At 44.3% G+C, this 17,887-nt stretch overlaps 1 protein-coding gene across 1 annotated transcript; it reads right to left on the bottom strand.

The window, feature by feature from the left end:
- Positions 1-3,609: 3,609 nt before the first annotated feature.
- Positions 3,610-16,921, bottom strand: LOC141134115 (extracellular calcium-sensing receptor-like). Its single transcript, XM_073623700.1, has 4 exons — positions 16,695-16,921; positions 15,235-15,526; positions 11,757-12,584; positions 3,610-3,879 (listed from the first exon to the last, which is right to left on the bottom strand). The coding sequence occupies exons 1-4, from the start codon at positions 16,919-16,921 to the stop codon at positions 3,610-3,612; spliced, it is 1,617 nt and encodes a 538-aa protein (XP_073479801.1).
- Positions 16,922-17,887: the final 966 nt, after the last annotated feature.

Below are 17,887 nucleotides of genomic sequence, written 5' to 3'. Positions count from 1 at the left end.
GACAGGTGTCTTTTATACACATAATGAGTTGTCATTAGGAGCAACTTCTTAAATTGGCAGGACTAATCTGTGTACCACATGAGCACCTACTGTAGCCAGTCTGTGGAAGCCAAAATTATTGTTGGTTGGTAGGGGATCAAATACTTATTTCACTCACTGAACTGCAACTCAAATTATAATATTTGTATCATGTGTTGTTTCTGTATTTTTGGTTGATATTCTGTCTCTATCATTTAACCACTTACCAACCGGCCCATAGCCGAATGACGGCTGCAGGGCGGTTGGATAACTCTGGGTGGACGTACTATGACGTCCTCCCAGAATTCCCCTCTTGCGCGCCCCCTGGGGCGCGCACCCGAACACATCCGTGACCGCCGGGTCCAGGGGACCCGGCGCATCACGGATCCCGGTAAATGGCCGCTGATCGCGGCCGTTTACCATGTGATCGAGCCGTCAAATGACGGCGGGATCACATGTAAACAGACCGGCGTCATCTGATGACGCCGGTTCCTCTCCTCCCCTCCTGTGTACCGATCGGTACACTGTGAGCGGGGAGGGGGACGGATGGATGTCTGCAGCGCTGTGGGCTGTATGTGTAGTGCCCACAGCGCTGCACAGAGACATCCATCCATCCATCCATCCATGCTCAGCCATCCCTCACTACTGCAATGCTGTGCAATACTCTGCATTACCCCCCACAATACTCTGCAATACCCCCACAATACTCTGCAATACCCCCACAATACTCTGCAATACTCTGCAATACCCCCACAATACTCTGCAATACTCTGCAATGCCCCCACAATACTCTGCAATGCTGTGCAATACTCTGCAATACCCTCACAATACTCTGCAATGCTGTGCAATACTCTGCAATGCCCCCACAATACTCTGCAATGCTGTGCAATACTCTGCAATGCCCCCACAATACTCTGCAATGCCCCCCGCCATACTCTGCCATGCCCCCGCCATACTCCGCCATACTCCGCCATACCCCGCCATATTCCGCCATATTCCGCCATACTCCGCCATACTCCGCCATACACCGCCATACCCCGCCATACCCCGCCATACCCCGCCATACTCCGCCATACCCCGCCATACTCCGCCATACACCGCCATACCCCGCCATACCCCGCCATACCCCGCCATACTCCGCCATACCCCGCCATACTCCGCAATACCCCGCCGTACTCCGCAATACCCCGCCATACCCTGCCATGCTGAGCCATGCTCAGCTGTACTCGCCCTCTGTATGTGACCAGGCTGTGGAAGTCTCACACATGTGGTATCGCCGTACTCAGGAGGAGTAGGAGAATCTATTTTGGGGTGTCATTTTTGGGATGTACATGTTATGTGGTAGAAATATTGTATAAATGGACAACTTTGTGTTAAAAAAAAAAAAAGCGTTTTAACCACTTCCCGGCCGTCATACAACGTCCTTGACTTTGTGCGGAGATATTTGAATGATGGTTGCAGCTACAGGCATCATTCAGATATCAGCTTTTTCAGCCGGCGATTCCCTACACCATGAGAACAATCATAGCAGCTGTTCCACTGCTTGATCGTTCTTACGGGAGGCGAGAGGGGACGTCCCCCCTTCCCGCCGCCTTGCGGTGCTTCTACCGACTCACCGCTACGATCGAAGCCAGGATCTTTTTTTTTTTTTTTTTTTTAATTTCAGGCTTCCCAGCCTAGAGGTGAGATGTGGGGTCTTATTGACCCCATATCTCACTGTAAAGAGAACCTGTCATGCCATATTCCTATTACAAGGATGTTTATATTCCTTGTAATAGGAATAAAAGTGGTCAAAAATTTTTTTTTTTTGGAAAAAAGCATCAAACTAAAATAAATAAAGTAAAATGAACAATAAAAAAAAAAAAAAAATTTTTAAAGCGCCCCTGTCCCTGTGTGCTCGCATGCAGAAGCGAACGCATACGTAAGTCCCGCCCACATATGAAAACGGTGTTCAAACCACACATGTGAGGTATCGCTGCGATCGGTAGAGCGAGAGCAATAATTTTGGCCCTAGACCTCCTCTGTAACTCAAAACATGTAACCAGTAAAAAATTTTAAAGCGTCGCCTATGGGGATTTTTGAGTAGCAAAGTTTGGCGCCATTCCACAAGCGCGTGCAATTTTGAAGGGTGACATGTTGGGTATCTATTTACTCGGCGTAACTTCATCTTTCACATTATGCAAAAACATTGGGCTAACTTTATTATTTTGGTTTTTGTAAAGCACAAAACAGTTTTTTTTCCAAAAAAACGCGTTAAAAAAATTGCTGCGCAAATACTGTGCGAGATAAAAAGTTGCAACAACCGCCATTGTATTCTCTAGGGTCTTTGCTAAAAAACATATATAATGTTTTGGGGTTCTAAGTAATTTTCTAGCTAATAAATGATGATTTTTACATGTAGGAGAGAAATGTCAGAATTGGCCTGGGTGCTCCAGAACGCCTGAAGGTGCTCCCCTGCATGTTGGGCCTCTGTATGTTAGCCACGCTGTGTAAAAGTCTCACACATGTGGTATCTCCATACTCAGGAGTAATAGCAGAATGTGTTTTGGGGTGTAATTTGTGGTATGCATATGCGGTCTGTGAGAAATACCCTGCTAATATGACAATTTTGTGGAAAAAAAAAAAAAAGTTAAAAAAAACCCTTGATTTTGCAAAGAATTGTGGGAAAAAATGACAACTTCAAAAAACTCACCATGCATCTTTCTAAATACCTTGGAATGTCTTCTTTCCAAAAAGGGGTCATTTGGGGGGTATTTGTACTTTTCTGGCATGTTAGGGTCTCAAGAAATTAGATAGGCCGTCAGTAATTCAGGTGTGATCAATTTTCAGATATTCGCACCATAGCTTTTGGACTCTATAACTTTCAAAAAGACCAAATAATATCCACCGATTTGGGTTATTTTTACCAAAGATATGTAGCGGTATAAATTTTGGCCAAAATATATGAAGAAAAATTACTAATTTGCAAAATATTATAACAGAAATGAAGAAAAATGTATTTTTTTACAGATTTTTCGGTCTTTTTTCTTTTACGGCGCAAAAAATAAAGAAACCAGCAGGGATTAAATACCACCAAAAGAAAGCTCTATTTGTGTGAAAAAAAGGACAAAAATTTCATAAAGATACAGTGTTGCATGACTGAGTAATTGTCATTCAAAATGTGAGAGCACCAAAAGCTGAAAATTGGTCTGGTTAGGAAGGGGGTTTAAGTGCCCAGTTGTCAAGTGGTTAAAATACACCTATGATAACAATTAAAGTCCCTTCATTTCTTTGTAAGTGGGCAAACTTACAAAATCTGCAGGGGATCAAAAAATTAGGTATTCATTCAGTCGTATCTGACTTTCAGCAATTTTATGGGCCAACTCTCTTGGTTCCATGTCTGATACATTTGGAAACCTTTTTCAGTAGCATTTCCCTGGCAATTTTTTACAAGGTAGTCTTCAGGTCTTTCCTCAACCCTCCTCAATTACTCAGCTTGGGACTGTCAAATGCTGTGCCCTACAGCATCATAGTGCAGAGTTTTAATTGGTTCGTCTTGACACCCCCCCTTCACTGTTCTAACCTAAATGGTCATCTCTATCAATACTTCTGTTATCTGACAGTGTTTTGCTTTATATCTGTTGATGAGCTTACCAGCTGATTGTCAGTGGCCCACAACAAGGCACTGGAGTTTATAGTAAAGACTTGGTTATGAGAAGCGGTCGTGTCGTAACCGCCGACCTTCACATGCTGTACGGCACCTTCAGGGCTCAGCTGCCAGTTCACAATGTCATAAACCGCTGGCGGGTCTCCATTCTGGTCAAAATACAGTTCTCGACCATTACTTAGCTTCACTCTCACATTCTTCATGTAGTGCAGGAGCTGAAAATTGGAGGAGTATATTTGGTTATTGGGTTATTGGGTTAGAGCATGTTGTACATCGGGATCATTTACATAAATGAATTAAAGTAAATATCATTATTACTACTATCATTGTTGTTATTATTATTATTATTATTATTATTATTATTCTTAGCCCCTTCAACCCACACTGGCATCCCTTCACTCCACTTCAGCCCAGGAAGGATTTGCCCCTTAATGACCAGGCCATTTTTTGCAATACGGCACTGCATCAATTTGAATGACAATTGCGCGGTCGTGCGACGTTGTACCCAAACAAACTTGACATTCTTTTTTTCCCACAAATAGAGCTTTCTTTTGGTGGTATTTGCTCATCTCTGAGTTCTTTATTTTTTGCGCTATTAACAAAAAGAAAGCGACAATTTGAAAAAAAAAAAACAATATTTTTTACTTTTTGCTATAGTAAATATCCCCCAAAAATTTTTTAAAAACAAATTTCTTCATCAGTTTAGGCTGATATATATTCTTCTACAGCTATTTTTAGCGATGTAGGGCCTGCAAAGCGCCCCCCTGTGAAAGGGGTCTTCCAAGTGGTGTATTTTTTTTGTGTGAAAGGGGCCTTAAGGTGCTCTCTTTTGGTGGTATTTGCTCATCTCTGCAGGTTTTTATTTTTTGCTCCATAAACAAAAAAAAAAGCGACAATTTGAAAAAAAAACAATATTTTTTACTTTTTGCTATAATAAATACCCCCAAAAGTTTTTTAAAAAAACAAATGTCTTCATCAGTTTAGGCCGATATATATTCTTCCATACTTTTTTTTGGTAAAAAAAAAATCGCAATAGGCGTTTAGTGATTGGTTTGCACAAAAGCCACAAAAGTTATAGCGTCTACAAAATAGGGGATAGATTTATGGCATTTTTATGGCATTTTTATTATCTTTTTAAATTTTTTTTTCACTAGTAATGGCAGTGATCTGCGATTTTTTTTTTTTTTTTTTTTTTTTTTTTTTTTTTTTTAGCAGGACTGTGACATTGCGGCAGACACATCGGACACTTTTGACACATTTTTGGGACCATTGACATTTATACAGCGATCAGTTCTATAAAAATGCACTGATTAATGTGTCAATGTCACTGGCAGGGAAGGGGTTAACACTAGGGGGCGATCAAGGGGTTAAATGTGTTCCCTCGTGTGTGTTTCTTATGCCCTGTACACACGGTCGGACATTGATCGGACATTGCGCCAACAAAATCCTAGGATTTTTTCAGACGGATGTTGGCTCAAACTTGTCTTGCATACACACGGTCACACAAAGTTGTCGGAAAATCCGATCGTTATGAACGTGGTGGCGTAAAACAAGTACGTCGGGACTATAAACGCGGCAGTAGCCAATAGCTTTCATCTCTTTATTTATTCTGAGCATGCGTGGCACTTTGTGTGTCGGATTTGTGTACACACGATCGGAAATTCCGACAACGGATTTTGTTGTCGGAAAATTTTATAGCAAGCTCTCAAACTTTGTGTGTCGGAAAATCCGATGGAAAATGTGTGATGGAGCCTACACACGGTCGGAAATTTCCGACAACAAGGTCCTATCACACATTTTACATCGGAAAATCCGACCGTGTGTACGGGGCATAACTGTGGGAGAGATGGGACTGACTGGGGGGAGGAGACATATCGCTGTTCGCAGTTACTGCAAACAGCAGATCTGTCTCTACTCTCCTGTCAGAAGGAGGATTTGTGTTTTACATACACAAATCCCCGCTCTGGCTCTCGTGCCTACGATTGCGGGTGGCCGGCGGCGATTGGGCCCGACGGCCACATGCATCGAGTCCCCCAGATGTAACAGTGTTGCTTAATGAATTAATAAATACAAAATAAGACAATCACATTTAAACAGTGAATAAAATTAAATAAAAGCCCCAAAGTGACATAAAAGTAATACATTTTCTTATCAATGTGAGAAAATCGTGAGTTCATTTGCTATTGTGCTTCACTGTGACTCCACGCCACTTGTTAAAGTGCTCCCACCACCGAGTGCAATGCGCGCTCACCTCCTTATAAGACCCTGCAAGGGGTCAAACACACCTTGCACACAGTGCAGTTCTCCTTTAAGGATGGCTCCACACTGGTCCTCACTAGTTCCTGGTAAGCTGTGTGGGATTATCGCTCACTCTGCACCCAGTGCAGTATCCTCCCAATGTAGCTGCTTCGGAGTTGGCTCCACATTAGTCTCCAGCGAATTAAAATGACATTGAAAGGACAACATTTGTGGTAACACATAGGTGACAGCAGCAGCTATTTTTAATTTATTTGTTTAGTTTGCACCAATAGGTGGCAGCGCACGGCCATTCTAATTATCTCGGGTCCCCCAGATGGCTCTCCTTTGCAAATCACCGTATATGTACGGCGGCTCCTTTAACCACTTCCGGACCGCCACATGCCAATATACGTCCTAAGTTTGAAGAGGAATATCGTTCTTATGGCAGCAGCTAGCTGCTATAACCCCGGTATCCTCTTCTTCGACCGGCGGTCAGCTTTCCGATAAGAATGGTCTCTGCGGTGGATTCACCGCGAGGTCACTTTTATCGGCGGCTGGAAAGGGGGCCCCCCCCTCCTGCCGCGCTCCGGTTCCCTCCGCCGCTTACCGGAGCCATCGGCAGATGTTTCTCCTTGCTTGGTATGGAGACGAGTGAGGGGAAGATGGCCCCCACCCATTTCCATAACATTGCAGGGCGGAAGCGACGTCAAAACGTTAATTCTGCCCACAGCTCTTAAAGGGCCATTTTTTATTGCTTTTTAGTGTAAATATGAGATCTGAGGTCTTTTTGACCCCAGATCTCATATTTAAGAGGTCCTGTCATGCTTTTTTTCTATTACAAGGGATGTTTACATTCCTTGTAATAGGAATAAAAGTGACACATTTTTTTTTTAAAGAACAGTGTAAAAATAAAAAATAAAAGTTAAAATAAATAAGAAAAAAAAAAAAAAAATTTTAAACGCGCCCCGTCCCGCCGAGCTCACGTGCAGAAGCGAACGCATACGTGAGTAGCGCCCGCATATGAAATTGGTGTTCAAACCACACATGTTATCACTGCGATCGGTAGAGCGAGAGCAATAATTCTAGCCCTAGACCTCCTCTGTAACTCAAAACCTGCAACCGGTAGAATTTTTTAAACGTCGCCTATGGAGATTTGTAAGGGTAAAAGTTTGTCGCCATTCCACGAGCAGGCGCAATTTTAAAGCGTGACATGTTGGGTATCAATTTGCTCACTTATCTTTCACAATATAAAAAATTGGGCTAACTTTACTGTTGTCTTATTTTTTAATTCAAAAAAGTGTATTTTTTCCAAACAAAGTGCTCTTGTAAGACCGCTGCGCAAATACGGTGTGACAGAAAGTATGGCAACGACCGCCATTTTATTCTCTAGGCCGCCGTATATGTACAGGAGCTGGTCGGCAAGTGGTAAAAAGGTTCTGAACACCGGAGGGGCAGGAAGGATTAGCAATCGTGTGACCACTGTGATTGGCTGTCACAGTGGCCACATAATCGGGAGCCGGTTCTGCTATCTACCATCTATCAGTGAGGAAAGAAAGCTGTCTTTGACAGCTCAGTGACTGTGCTGGGAGCACAAAGTGTGTGTGCTCTCAGTGCAAAAACATTGGGCTGTCCCAGTGATGCATTTGTGCGGCGTAGCCCGCCCTCCTGCCACCGTACATATATGATAAATGGGCAGCAACAGGTTAATAATAATGCTAAAAATAGTAATAATAATATCCATTAATAAACACGTCTGGACCGCACCATAGCAGAGTACCCCTCCTCAGTGCTGTATTTAGGCCTAGGCCGACAAGGCCCAGGCCTAGGGCGGCACTTTGCGGGGGGGCGGCAACCCCCCCACGAAAAAAAAGCACCTGCATCCTCCTCCCGACTTGCGCATGCAGGGCCGCCATCCGTGGAGTAAATCTAAATGAGATCGCTATGGGAGTGTGGGGGGGGGGCGTACTGCACCCGGGTGACACCAGGAAGCAGTTGTAGTGGGTGCAGCCACCGCCCCCCCCCCATCGGCAAAGCGGTGATCACACATCACAGGCAGCGGCGCTGTGACAGGGAGAGGAGAGCTGTGTACACAGCGGCTGTGTATTTCCCCCGCTCGCCCCCCTCCTTTCTCCTGTCAGCTGAAGTTGAACAGGAGAGGAGAGCGGCTCGTTCCCCTAAGCGCCGCCCGGCTCTCTGCCCGCTCTTGTCATAGCAGAGAGCCAATCCAAAACACGGGAATGGGCATTATGGGAAACATAGTCCCAGAAGATTGACGGCCCCAGTATGTCCACAGACATACTACAGGGCAGCTACAGTCCCCCAACATACATGCGTTGGGGGGGGGACCTGACCTGGAACCCAGCAAACAGCAGAGTGCTACAGGGGAAGAAAAAGAGAGGACTGTGCTGGGGGAGACCAGATAAAGCCACGCTGTACCCGCACCACCAGATAAAGCCACGCTGTACCCGCACCACCAGATAAAGCCACGCTGTACCCGCACCACCAGAGAGGGAGCCACGCTGTACCCGCACCACCGGAGAGGGAGCCACGCTGTACCCGCACCACCAGATAAAGCCACGCTGTACCCGCACCACCAGAGAGGGAGCCACGCTGTACCCGCACCACCAGAGAGGGAGCCACGCTGTACCCGCACCACCGGAGAGGGAGCCACGCTGTACCCGCACCACCAGATAAAGCCACGCTGTACCCGCACCACCAGAGAGGGAGCCACGCTGTACCCGCACCACCAGAGAGGGAGCCACGCTGTACCCGCACCACCAGAGAGGGAGCCACGCTGTACCCGCACCACCAGAGAGGGCCCACGCTGTACCCACACCACCAGAGAGGAAGCCACGCTGTACCTGCACCACCAGAGAGGGAGCCACGCTGTACCCACACCACCAGATAGAGCCACGCTGTACCCGCACCACCAGAGAGGGAGCCACACTGTACCCGCACCACCAGATAGAGCCACGCTGTACCCGCACCACCAGAGAGGGAGCCACGCTGTACCCACACCACCAGAGAGGGAGCCACGCTGTACCCACACCACCACAGAGGGAGCCACGCTGTACCTTCACCACCAGAGAGGGAGCCACGCTGTACCCGCATCACCAGAGAGGGAGCAACGCTGTACCCGCACCACCAGAGAGGGAGCAACGCTGTACCCGCACCACCAGAGAGGGAGCAACGCTGTACCTGCACCACCAGAGAGGGAGCCACGCTGTACCCACACCACCACAGAGGGAGCCACGCTGTACCCGCACCACCAGAGAGGGAGCCATGCTGTACCCGCACCACCAGAGAGGGAGCAACGCTGTACCCGCACCAACAGAGAGGGAGCAACGCTGTACCCGCACCACCAGAGAGGGAGCCACGCTGTACCCGCACCACCAGAGAGGGAGCAACGCTGTACCCGCACCACCAGAGAGGGAGCAACGCTGTACCCGCACCACCAGAGAGGGAGCCACGCTTTACCCGCACCACCAGAGAGCCACAGGATCACTGTTGCGGTTTCGCTGGGTCTGGTAAGAGGGCCTGTTGGCCATTATCCATTACTGTTCTTACGGACTGAGCCGTGCCTAACCTGCTATTCTCTAGGCCTTATTGACCACCACAACAACCCTCTCTGTCCTCCTCCCCCGACGTCCCTCTGTCTTCCTCAGATGAAGATGACAGGGCGGGTCTTAAAAAGGAAGGGGTGTGGCCTTGACAGGAAGGGGTGGTTCATATTTAAATTAGGGGGTGCCCAAGTTTAGTCAGGCCTAGGGCAGCACAAAACCTAAATACACCACTGCCCCTCCTGTGCAGAATCCCATAAATATACGTGATTCTACACTTCTGCCTAGAGCCAGCGGGCCGCTTCTGCTGTGATTAATCACAGCAGAAGCCAATCTGCGGGTGCCGGGCAATGGATGTTCATCAGTAAAACACACAGAACAGAGATCTGCCTGACAGGTGGAAAGGGATGGATGTTGTGCTCCTGCAAAGCAGGGAATAAAATCCATCACTTCCCCTAGTAAAAGCACCTCACATAGTACACAAAAACACTGGCTAGGCACACAGTTAACCCTTTGATCACCCTAGATGTTTAACCCCTTCCCAGCCAGTGTCAGTAGTACAGTGACAGTACATATTTTTAGCACTGATCACTGATTTAAGGTCACTGGATCCCGCAAAGTGTAAAAAGTGTCAGTTAGTGTCCTATTGTTCGCCGCAATATCACAGTCCCACTATAAGTCGCTGATTGTCACCATTACTAGTACAAAAAATAAAATAATGTTATGTAATAATGGCTTGCAAACTCAAGATCAAACAAGCATATATACATAATGCAGGAGGAAATGTTGGACCATACCAGTTGCAGCTGATGCTTTTTTTTTTGGGGGGGGGGTGGCAAACAACTCCCCCCGGGGCCACCGGTGGAGCGGCTCTAGCACAACTACCACCTACCCCCCTCCCCGAAGCGTGGCATGGTAACAACATTAACACACACCCCTTCCCCCTCCACCACCACCCGCTGTCCTTACCCTGGATGTGAGAGCAGCGGTCGGATGTGGCCATCTTCCAGCGTGGTGGGCTCGGGGAAAGATGCTCCGGTGTCCTCTCCTGGAGCAGCTTCCGCGGTGTCTCCTCTCTGCTCCTCCCGGCGCTAGGCATCCAATAGGATCGCCTGATATTTAGGCCAGTTGGGAAACAGGTTTCATACCTGCTTCCTGATTGGCTGGGAGGAGAATCAGTGTTGCAACAGCAAATTTTAATTCGCTGTTGCAACACACCTGGGTGGGCTCCAGACGCAATGCTCTGCGTCCCCGAGTCCACCCTATTTTGAAGCCTATTAGAGCTTCTTCGGAAAAAACCTGGCCGCTCTAATTCATATGCCGGTGACCCGAAAGGGGCCGGACACATAAGTAGGGGGCGGCCGCGGGGGCCGTGGATAGATTCTTGCTATGCATGAGTCTATCCACTGCATATAGGGGGTTGGCTGGAGAGAGGGGGCGGCTCCTGGGAGCCCCTAATGGACAGGCCACCACTCGTAATCAGACTGTCTAACTCCTACACCCACACAATTAAAATAAACCAAAAAAATTACCTAAGGCTGGACTTCATTAGCCGCATACACACGAGCGGAATGTCCGACAGAAAAAGTCCGATGGAAGCTTTTCATCATCTATTCTGATCGTGTGTGGGCCTCATCGGACTTTTTTTTTCAAAAATTCTGACGGACCTAGAAATGGAACATGTTCTAAATATTTCCGACGGAACCAATTCCTATCGGGAAAACCGATCGTCTGTATGCTGTTCCGACGTACCAAAAACGACGCATGCTCTGAAGCAAGTACGAGACGGAAGCTATTGGCTACTGGCTATTGCACTTCCTCTTTCTAGTCCCGTCGTATGTGTTGTACGTCACCGCGTTCTGGACGGTCAGACTTTGGTCGGACTTTGGTTTGACCGTGTGTAGGCAAGACTGCTTGAATGGAATTCCGTCGGAGTTCCGTTGGAGAAACCTTCGGAGTTTATTCTGACGGCAAAACCGATCGTGTGCACGCAGCAATACAGATTTAAAAAGATTACAATTAATGTGTGCCATTAATACATTCCTTGAAAAAATATATACAGCCTATAAGATAGGTGCTCTTGTTCAGCAAAGACTATATGAATGCTTTAACACATCCAGTGGGTGAAACATTCACTAACAGGTCTGCCATGTAAAACATGACTTCACCTAGATGTATTTTCTCCTTTTGGAGAAAGTTATCTAAATAACTGAGAATGCATTACCTTCAAATCTCACTTTGTTCACTATGTCCTCTAGTTATTCTCATGTGTCTGTAAGTTAAAATGCAATTACCTGCCAGGGTTTAAAACCAAAAATGTTTGCACACTTCTTCAATGGGAAGGGCCCTTCTCCATCCTCGCAGCTTTTTAAATCTTCCAAGGCTGTAGTAATTACATATACTGCTGTGTAGACATTATAGGTTGCTCGTAAGCTAGAGACATCATTAAAACTGTTTTTGATGCTTCTCAGGTCTTCCATACCTGTACAAGCAGTTATAAAAGTCTCCAAAGTCCCGGTAAAGTTTTCATCCATAAACTTACAGTTGAATGCCTCCTCCCAAAACAACTTCACCCACTGACTCCCCAAGGTGCTGTATGGGTGGATGTTATTCAGAAACTCTCCAAACTCCAAAATGGTCCCACTATAGAAAGCCAAACCAATGGTGCCTGTAAGAAGCTCGGAAAATCGACCCTTTGAGAAAAGGCTAGAAGTAGACCAAGCTTCACTGGCAACAAATATCTTCTCTGTGATGTTCTGCTTTAACATCTCATCCAGGATAGGAAGGAGATTAATAGCTGGTGAGAAGACCACTACAACCTTAGCTGTTGACCTCTTAATGACTTTAACGATATGTGGGGCATTGTGGTCAGATTGGCTGGTAATGATATTCTCAGAAAAGGCCACACATGCTTTGGCTGTGACTAGTTCCTGTTTTACCAGCTGAATCCCCTGTTGACCATAATCATTGTCCACTGCCAATAACCCCACCCATGTCCATCCGAAGTGCAATACCAACTGAGCAAGACCCCGAGATTGGAAGACATCGCTGGAAATGGTTCTGAAGAAGGAAGGGAATTTGGTCCGGTCAGTTAGCACAGGGCTTGTTGAGAAATGACTAATCTATTGGAAAAAAATTGAAAAAATAAATGATGGCTTTGAAATACTGTACTTATCTATTTACTGAAGTTCCTGTATTTGTAAAGCAACAATAGGAAGTATTGAGCTTACAATCTAATGCTATTTATGCAAGCTTCATTAAACCCAATCAAGCTCCATTAAACTCCAATTTCACTGCCACACAAATTACTATTATTAAGTAGCCCTACACCAAAGAAGAAAACATGAAAAGGGACGGTAAATGTGCCCAAATATTGCCTTAGGAAATCACATACCACACTGCTATAAAATCATCAATATTTATTTAGCACAAAATAATAAAATCATTCCAGATAAAATTGCCTCCTTTATTTTGTCATTCCCCTGCCATAGAAACACTGTACCTCCTGCATATTCAAGATAGAAAAGCAGATAAACATAACTAATGTGGCATAATATTTTATATCAGGGAGGTGTAGCAAATATACGCTAAATAGGAAATGATCCAGCAGGTCGCGGACACGAGGGGATTGTACCGCTAGCCCTTGGACCCTACTGCCACTTGTTTTGATGATCCATCTTGGCACAAGTATCTTGGTAAAAAATCCACTTATCACCTTGGACTGGGTAACTTCATTCTAAATCATACAAAGTGAACTGTTGCCTAATTTGACATTGTGGCATCCATTAGATTGTACCCCCTTTTGATTCACCATATTTTATTACATACCGTTTTTTTTTTTTCTGTGTTGCTTTTCACCTACTACACCCATAGGGATGTTTATAAGTCTTCAGTCAGGGTTCAGCACCATTTATATTCAGTTTCCTAAATGCACCAGGCTCCCCTGAAGAAGCATTTTTTGCAAAATGTGTTAGGACATGGATCATTTCCTATTTAGCATATATTTGCATTTGCTTGTTGCATTGGTTATATTCATCTGTTTTTCTATCTTGAATATTCAGGAGGTGCAGTGTTCCTAAGGCAGGGGAATGACAAAATAAGAGAGACATTTTTATCTGGAACTATTTTATTATTTTGTGCTAAATAAAGTTTGATGATTTTAGAACAGTGTGGTATGTGATTTCCTAACGCAACATTTATATAATCCCTTTTCATTTATTTTTTCATTTATTTGGGATGTGGTGTCATATTTTTTCATATTTCATTTCCATGCGTTCTTTTCATCTTTGAGGAATCATTAAACCAATTTGAGCAAATCAGAACATGCAAGGAATCAGAATCAGAATTATTCAGGTAGTAGTAGTTTGCTTCTTCGGAAAATATGTTTTACCCAAATATACTCATAAAGTCGTCCACAAAGAGTTCATGCCAAGCTTTCAGAGCCAAAACCATTTGGGTGGTCTCTGGAGATCCCACTACTTTTCTTAACTTGTTCTATTAAAAAATGTGCCAAAAAACAAAACAAAACATACATTCACAATAGTATATGCCAAATATGGAAATTACAGGACATCCAATTCTGCAACCAGCACAAAACCTGGAAGTCATCAGGATACAAAGTATCACATATACAATACACAAGTGAATGCGTATATAAACATCACCATGAAGGTAAAGAAAACAAAAAACAATCAAAAACCATAGTACATATGGCAACAAATTATTTAATATAAAAGTATTACTGAGATGTTCACCTGAAGTACAAATATAGGCACATCAACTTCAGAGGTACAGGTACTGTAGTGCAATATGATAGCAATCCAATATCACCAACATCAAGAGATGTAAGTAGAGTACAGAACAATTATGCCATAATGTGGGGGTATATTATGGCAAAGGATCATTAAATAAAGAAAGAAGGGAGTCAATAGTGTCCTGAATCTCCAACCAGGGACCCCAGAGGAGATCCCACTTTTTAAGACAAGGTTTATGTAATGGGAATTGCTGCCACCTGTAAAACGTTGGTAGCAGTATACTTTCATTCGGTGCTATCTTAATAAAGAAGTATAGTATTTCCTTATTGGGGCAGTGTTGTTACACAAGGGATTCTAATAATCAAGTAGACTTTTTCTCTGAGTTTTTTTTTTTTAAATAGTTTTAGGACATCATATTGAGTTCTGTGGTTGTTTTGAAAGCTTATAGGAAGAAGCAAACCTGAGCAGTGTGATAATGATCATTCTTGGTCCGTGAGGTGGAAGGTGACACTACAAGCTGAAGAGTGGTATAACGTAGTCGACCTTATGACCTTTCGGTGTGGTACTGGTGTGTAAATCACAAAACAGTCTGAACTGAACTAGAAATACTTGAGCAGGTACACTAATTGACTGTGTTTATGGCAGTTTACGTGGAGTTATTTAGGAAAACCCTGTCAGGTCCCTAAACAAATGCAATGACACTCCCCAACAGTAGGAGAGATAGTATACTCAACTCTCCGGCAGCCCATTTTGTCAACCTCCCTTCTATTCCAGCACTGCAGCCTCCTTTAGCATTCCACACTCCTGGGAGGAACACAGAAGTAATACAGGGTTGCAAAATGGATGCTACATTGTTGGATGCTGAAGAGCCTGGAACAGTGGGAAGACTGGAGCCACAGACTGTCAGAGATATGAGTGCAATACTCTTTTATTGCAGGAAAGGGCCATATGCATTTCTGTAGAGATCTAAAAGGGTGTCCAAGAAAGCTCTTTGTACAAAAAAATACCTAATATATACCTGGGGATATCTGTACAAGCCAAGAATATGTGCTACCAGGATAGAATGCGTAGAAACAGATGGTCCAATCACAGCACTAAGAGGAACTTCCAGAAAACAACGATAGTTTGGGATGGATTTGCGATTTCCACTCAGTAGTTCCAAAGTGCCCTGTAAGTCCTGGCGAAGTACATCACAGGAATCATAAGCTTGAAATCCCAAGGTTAGATTTGACAGGATATTGGGATTGCTATTAATCTCTTCAACTGCAAAAATGATGGACTGAAGTTGCTGATAATTCTCAAAATGGAACCTTCAAAGAAAAAAAACTATACATGAAATGTGTAACTAGTGCTAAGCAGCTAAATACACATATCCAGGGCCACCATCAAGGCAGTAGAGGAACTAATCAAGTATGGCCTAAACTATTTTTGAAAGGTTTTGTCAGCATTTGAAACAAATCCCAGAAGAGATTACTGAGTTCACAGCAGTGGAATATCGTGTTTGAGCCAGTCTCTACCTTTATTCTATTACTCACTCAACTCCATTGTGTGGCATGTAGGAGAGAACAAAATCAATGCCTTAATGTATCTTTATTTCATCATTTAATCGGGGTCAAAAGGGACTCTTTCATAGGGGCTCTAAAGACCAAAATGGTCCATCAGCTGGTTGTTGCAGCCTTGCAACTCGGTTGTATTTCCATTTGCAACTTCCACATATAATCCTCCCCCTAAGAACATCTCTTTCATCCAGTACGTTAATGCCCTGATGACTAGGCCCCTCAGAACCTCTATAAAGTAGTTGTTTGTTGTCAGGATTTTATGATGAAATAAAGATACTCTCACTGGTTTGGCACCCTTAAAGGCCAGTTTGTGTGTGAATGCTGCCTTGCTGGAGATACCTTTCAAAAGCTGGACATTTGCAATTTGTTAGCTATTTAGTTGTGTTTAAAATGTGTATGTTCATGCTTGCTTGGCCATTCATATAAAAATATAATCATGTGGTCATTGATATATTGAGGGTATCTTTCATGAAGATGCACAGATGTAGAAGTCATTACAAAATCCTGACCAACTCTTTATTATGTAGGACATCTCAATAATTTTAAGTCGCTTGTGTCCCCTGTTCCATATGGCCAGCTACATCTTCTCCTTCATTGCCACCACAATAGAGGTAGCTGATTGCTGTTCTACATACAGGTTTGATGTTATTGCCAGGGAGCTCAAGCTTGTTGATATCCTTTAAAGCAGGCTTGTATTCTATAAAAGTCACTATTATAATAAGAAGTGATGTTCTGGGCAATCCAGTATGCTGTCACCTTTACTGTATTGTAGTTTATTCTTACTGTCTTTAGGTATGCCTTAAGCATGCTGTTCTAACCAGGATGGAAATTACAACCAATTAGCAGATAAGACATAACCATGGCATGAGCTCAAAAGCAAATATTCTATATGATAGGTCTACCTTTACTCTCTACTTACATTGTACAGGTGGTTCTAGGTGGCCTTTCAGTGTAGTCAACTTTCTGGTAGACCTTGTCAAGATGGAGAGGCAACAAAACACCAATGATGATATCCCCTGGCTGTGTTAGTCCCTCAAGCTGTGTTGTATCCATTTGACACCTCTGATCCATAGAGTTTAATAATAGAACTAAGCGAGGCAGAACTATGATCCAGATGATGGCATACAGACTGAACATAATATTCATGTCAGTTGATGGACATTCCCTGTTAACACAATAATAGATTGATCATCTAAAGAAGTGGTCTACAAACTTGGGCCTGCAGGCTCGCTTGCGGCCCTTTGCTTGACTTTATCTGCCCCTTGGGGTACTGTTCCTCCCACTGACACCAACAATGAGGCACTGTCTGCTGACACATACAGTGGGGTATTATTCCTCCCACTATTACCAATGATGGGGCACTATTCCTCCCACTAATATCAATGATGAGGTACTATTCCTTCCACCATTACCAGTGATGGGGCCCTATTTCTCCCACTATTAACAATGATAGAGCACTACTTCTCCCACTAATACCAATGATGGGTCACTATTCCTTCCACTAATATCAATGATGGGGCACTATTCCTCCAACTATTACCAATGGTGGGGTCCTATTTATCCACTATTACCAATGATGGGGCACTTTTCCTTCCACTATTACCAATGATGGGGCACTTTTCCTTCCACTATTACCAATGATGGGGCCCTATTTCTCCCACTATTACCAACGATGGGGCACTATTCCTCCCACTGATGCCAATAATGGGACACTATTCCTCCCACTAATACCAATGTTGGGACACAATTTCTTCCACTAATACCAATGATGGGGCACGATTCCTCCCACTGATACCAATGATGGGCCACTATTCCTCATCCTATTTACCACAGACATTGTCTAATTATTTTACTCCCACTGACCACCAAGCCTGAGGCATTTTCTATTCCCTCTGACACTGGAGCAATTTCTACTCCCGCTGGCCACAGTCTGGCCCTCCAAAGCCTAAGGGACAGTAAACTTGCCCTTTGTTTAGAAAGTTTGGAGACCCCGGTCTAAAGGGTCAGTTCGCCCCTAGTATCTCCAAAGTAAGAACTTAATTTTTCGATAGAATTAGGAAGTTGTGAAATTCTTATCAGGCTTTTTATTATAATTAGCTGTGTCTCCATTGG

This window comes from Aquarana catesbeiana, linkage group LG03 (assembly GCF_042186555.1).
Source record: "Aquarana catesbeiana isolate 2022-GZ linkage group LG03, ASM4218655v1, whole genome shotgun sequence".
In the NCBI taxonomy this organism is placed as follows: Eukaryota; Metazoa; Chordata; class Amphibia; order Anura; family Ranidae; genus Aquarana; species Aquarana catesbeiana.
The sequence above is the reverse complement of the archived record's forward strand: the minus strand, read 5'-3'. Positions and strand labels throughout refer to the sequence as shown.

Bases quoted from the DNA above. Each gene is read 5' to 3' on its own strand.
- LOC141134115 (XM_073623700.1), bottom strand. From the start codon at position 16,921: ATGAATATTATGTTCAGTCTGTATGCCATCATCTGGATCATAGTTCTG. The intron at 12,585-15,234 runs GTATATATTAGG...TTTTTCCAATAG, and splicing joins GCTTGTACAGATATCCCCAG to ATTAGTCATTTCTCAACAAG. The intron at 3,880-11,756 runs GTAATTGCATTT...TCCAATTTTCAG, and splicing joins TTGGTTTTAAACCCTGGCAG to CTCCTGCACTACATGAAGAA.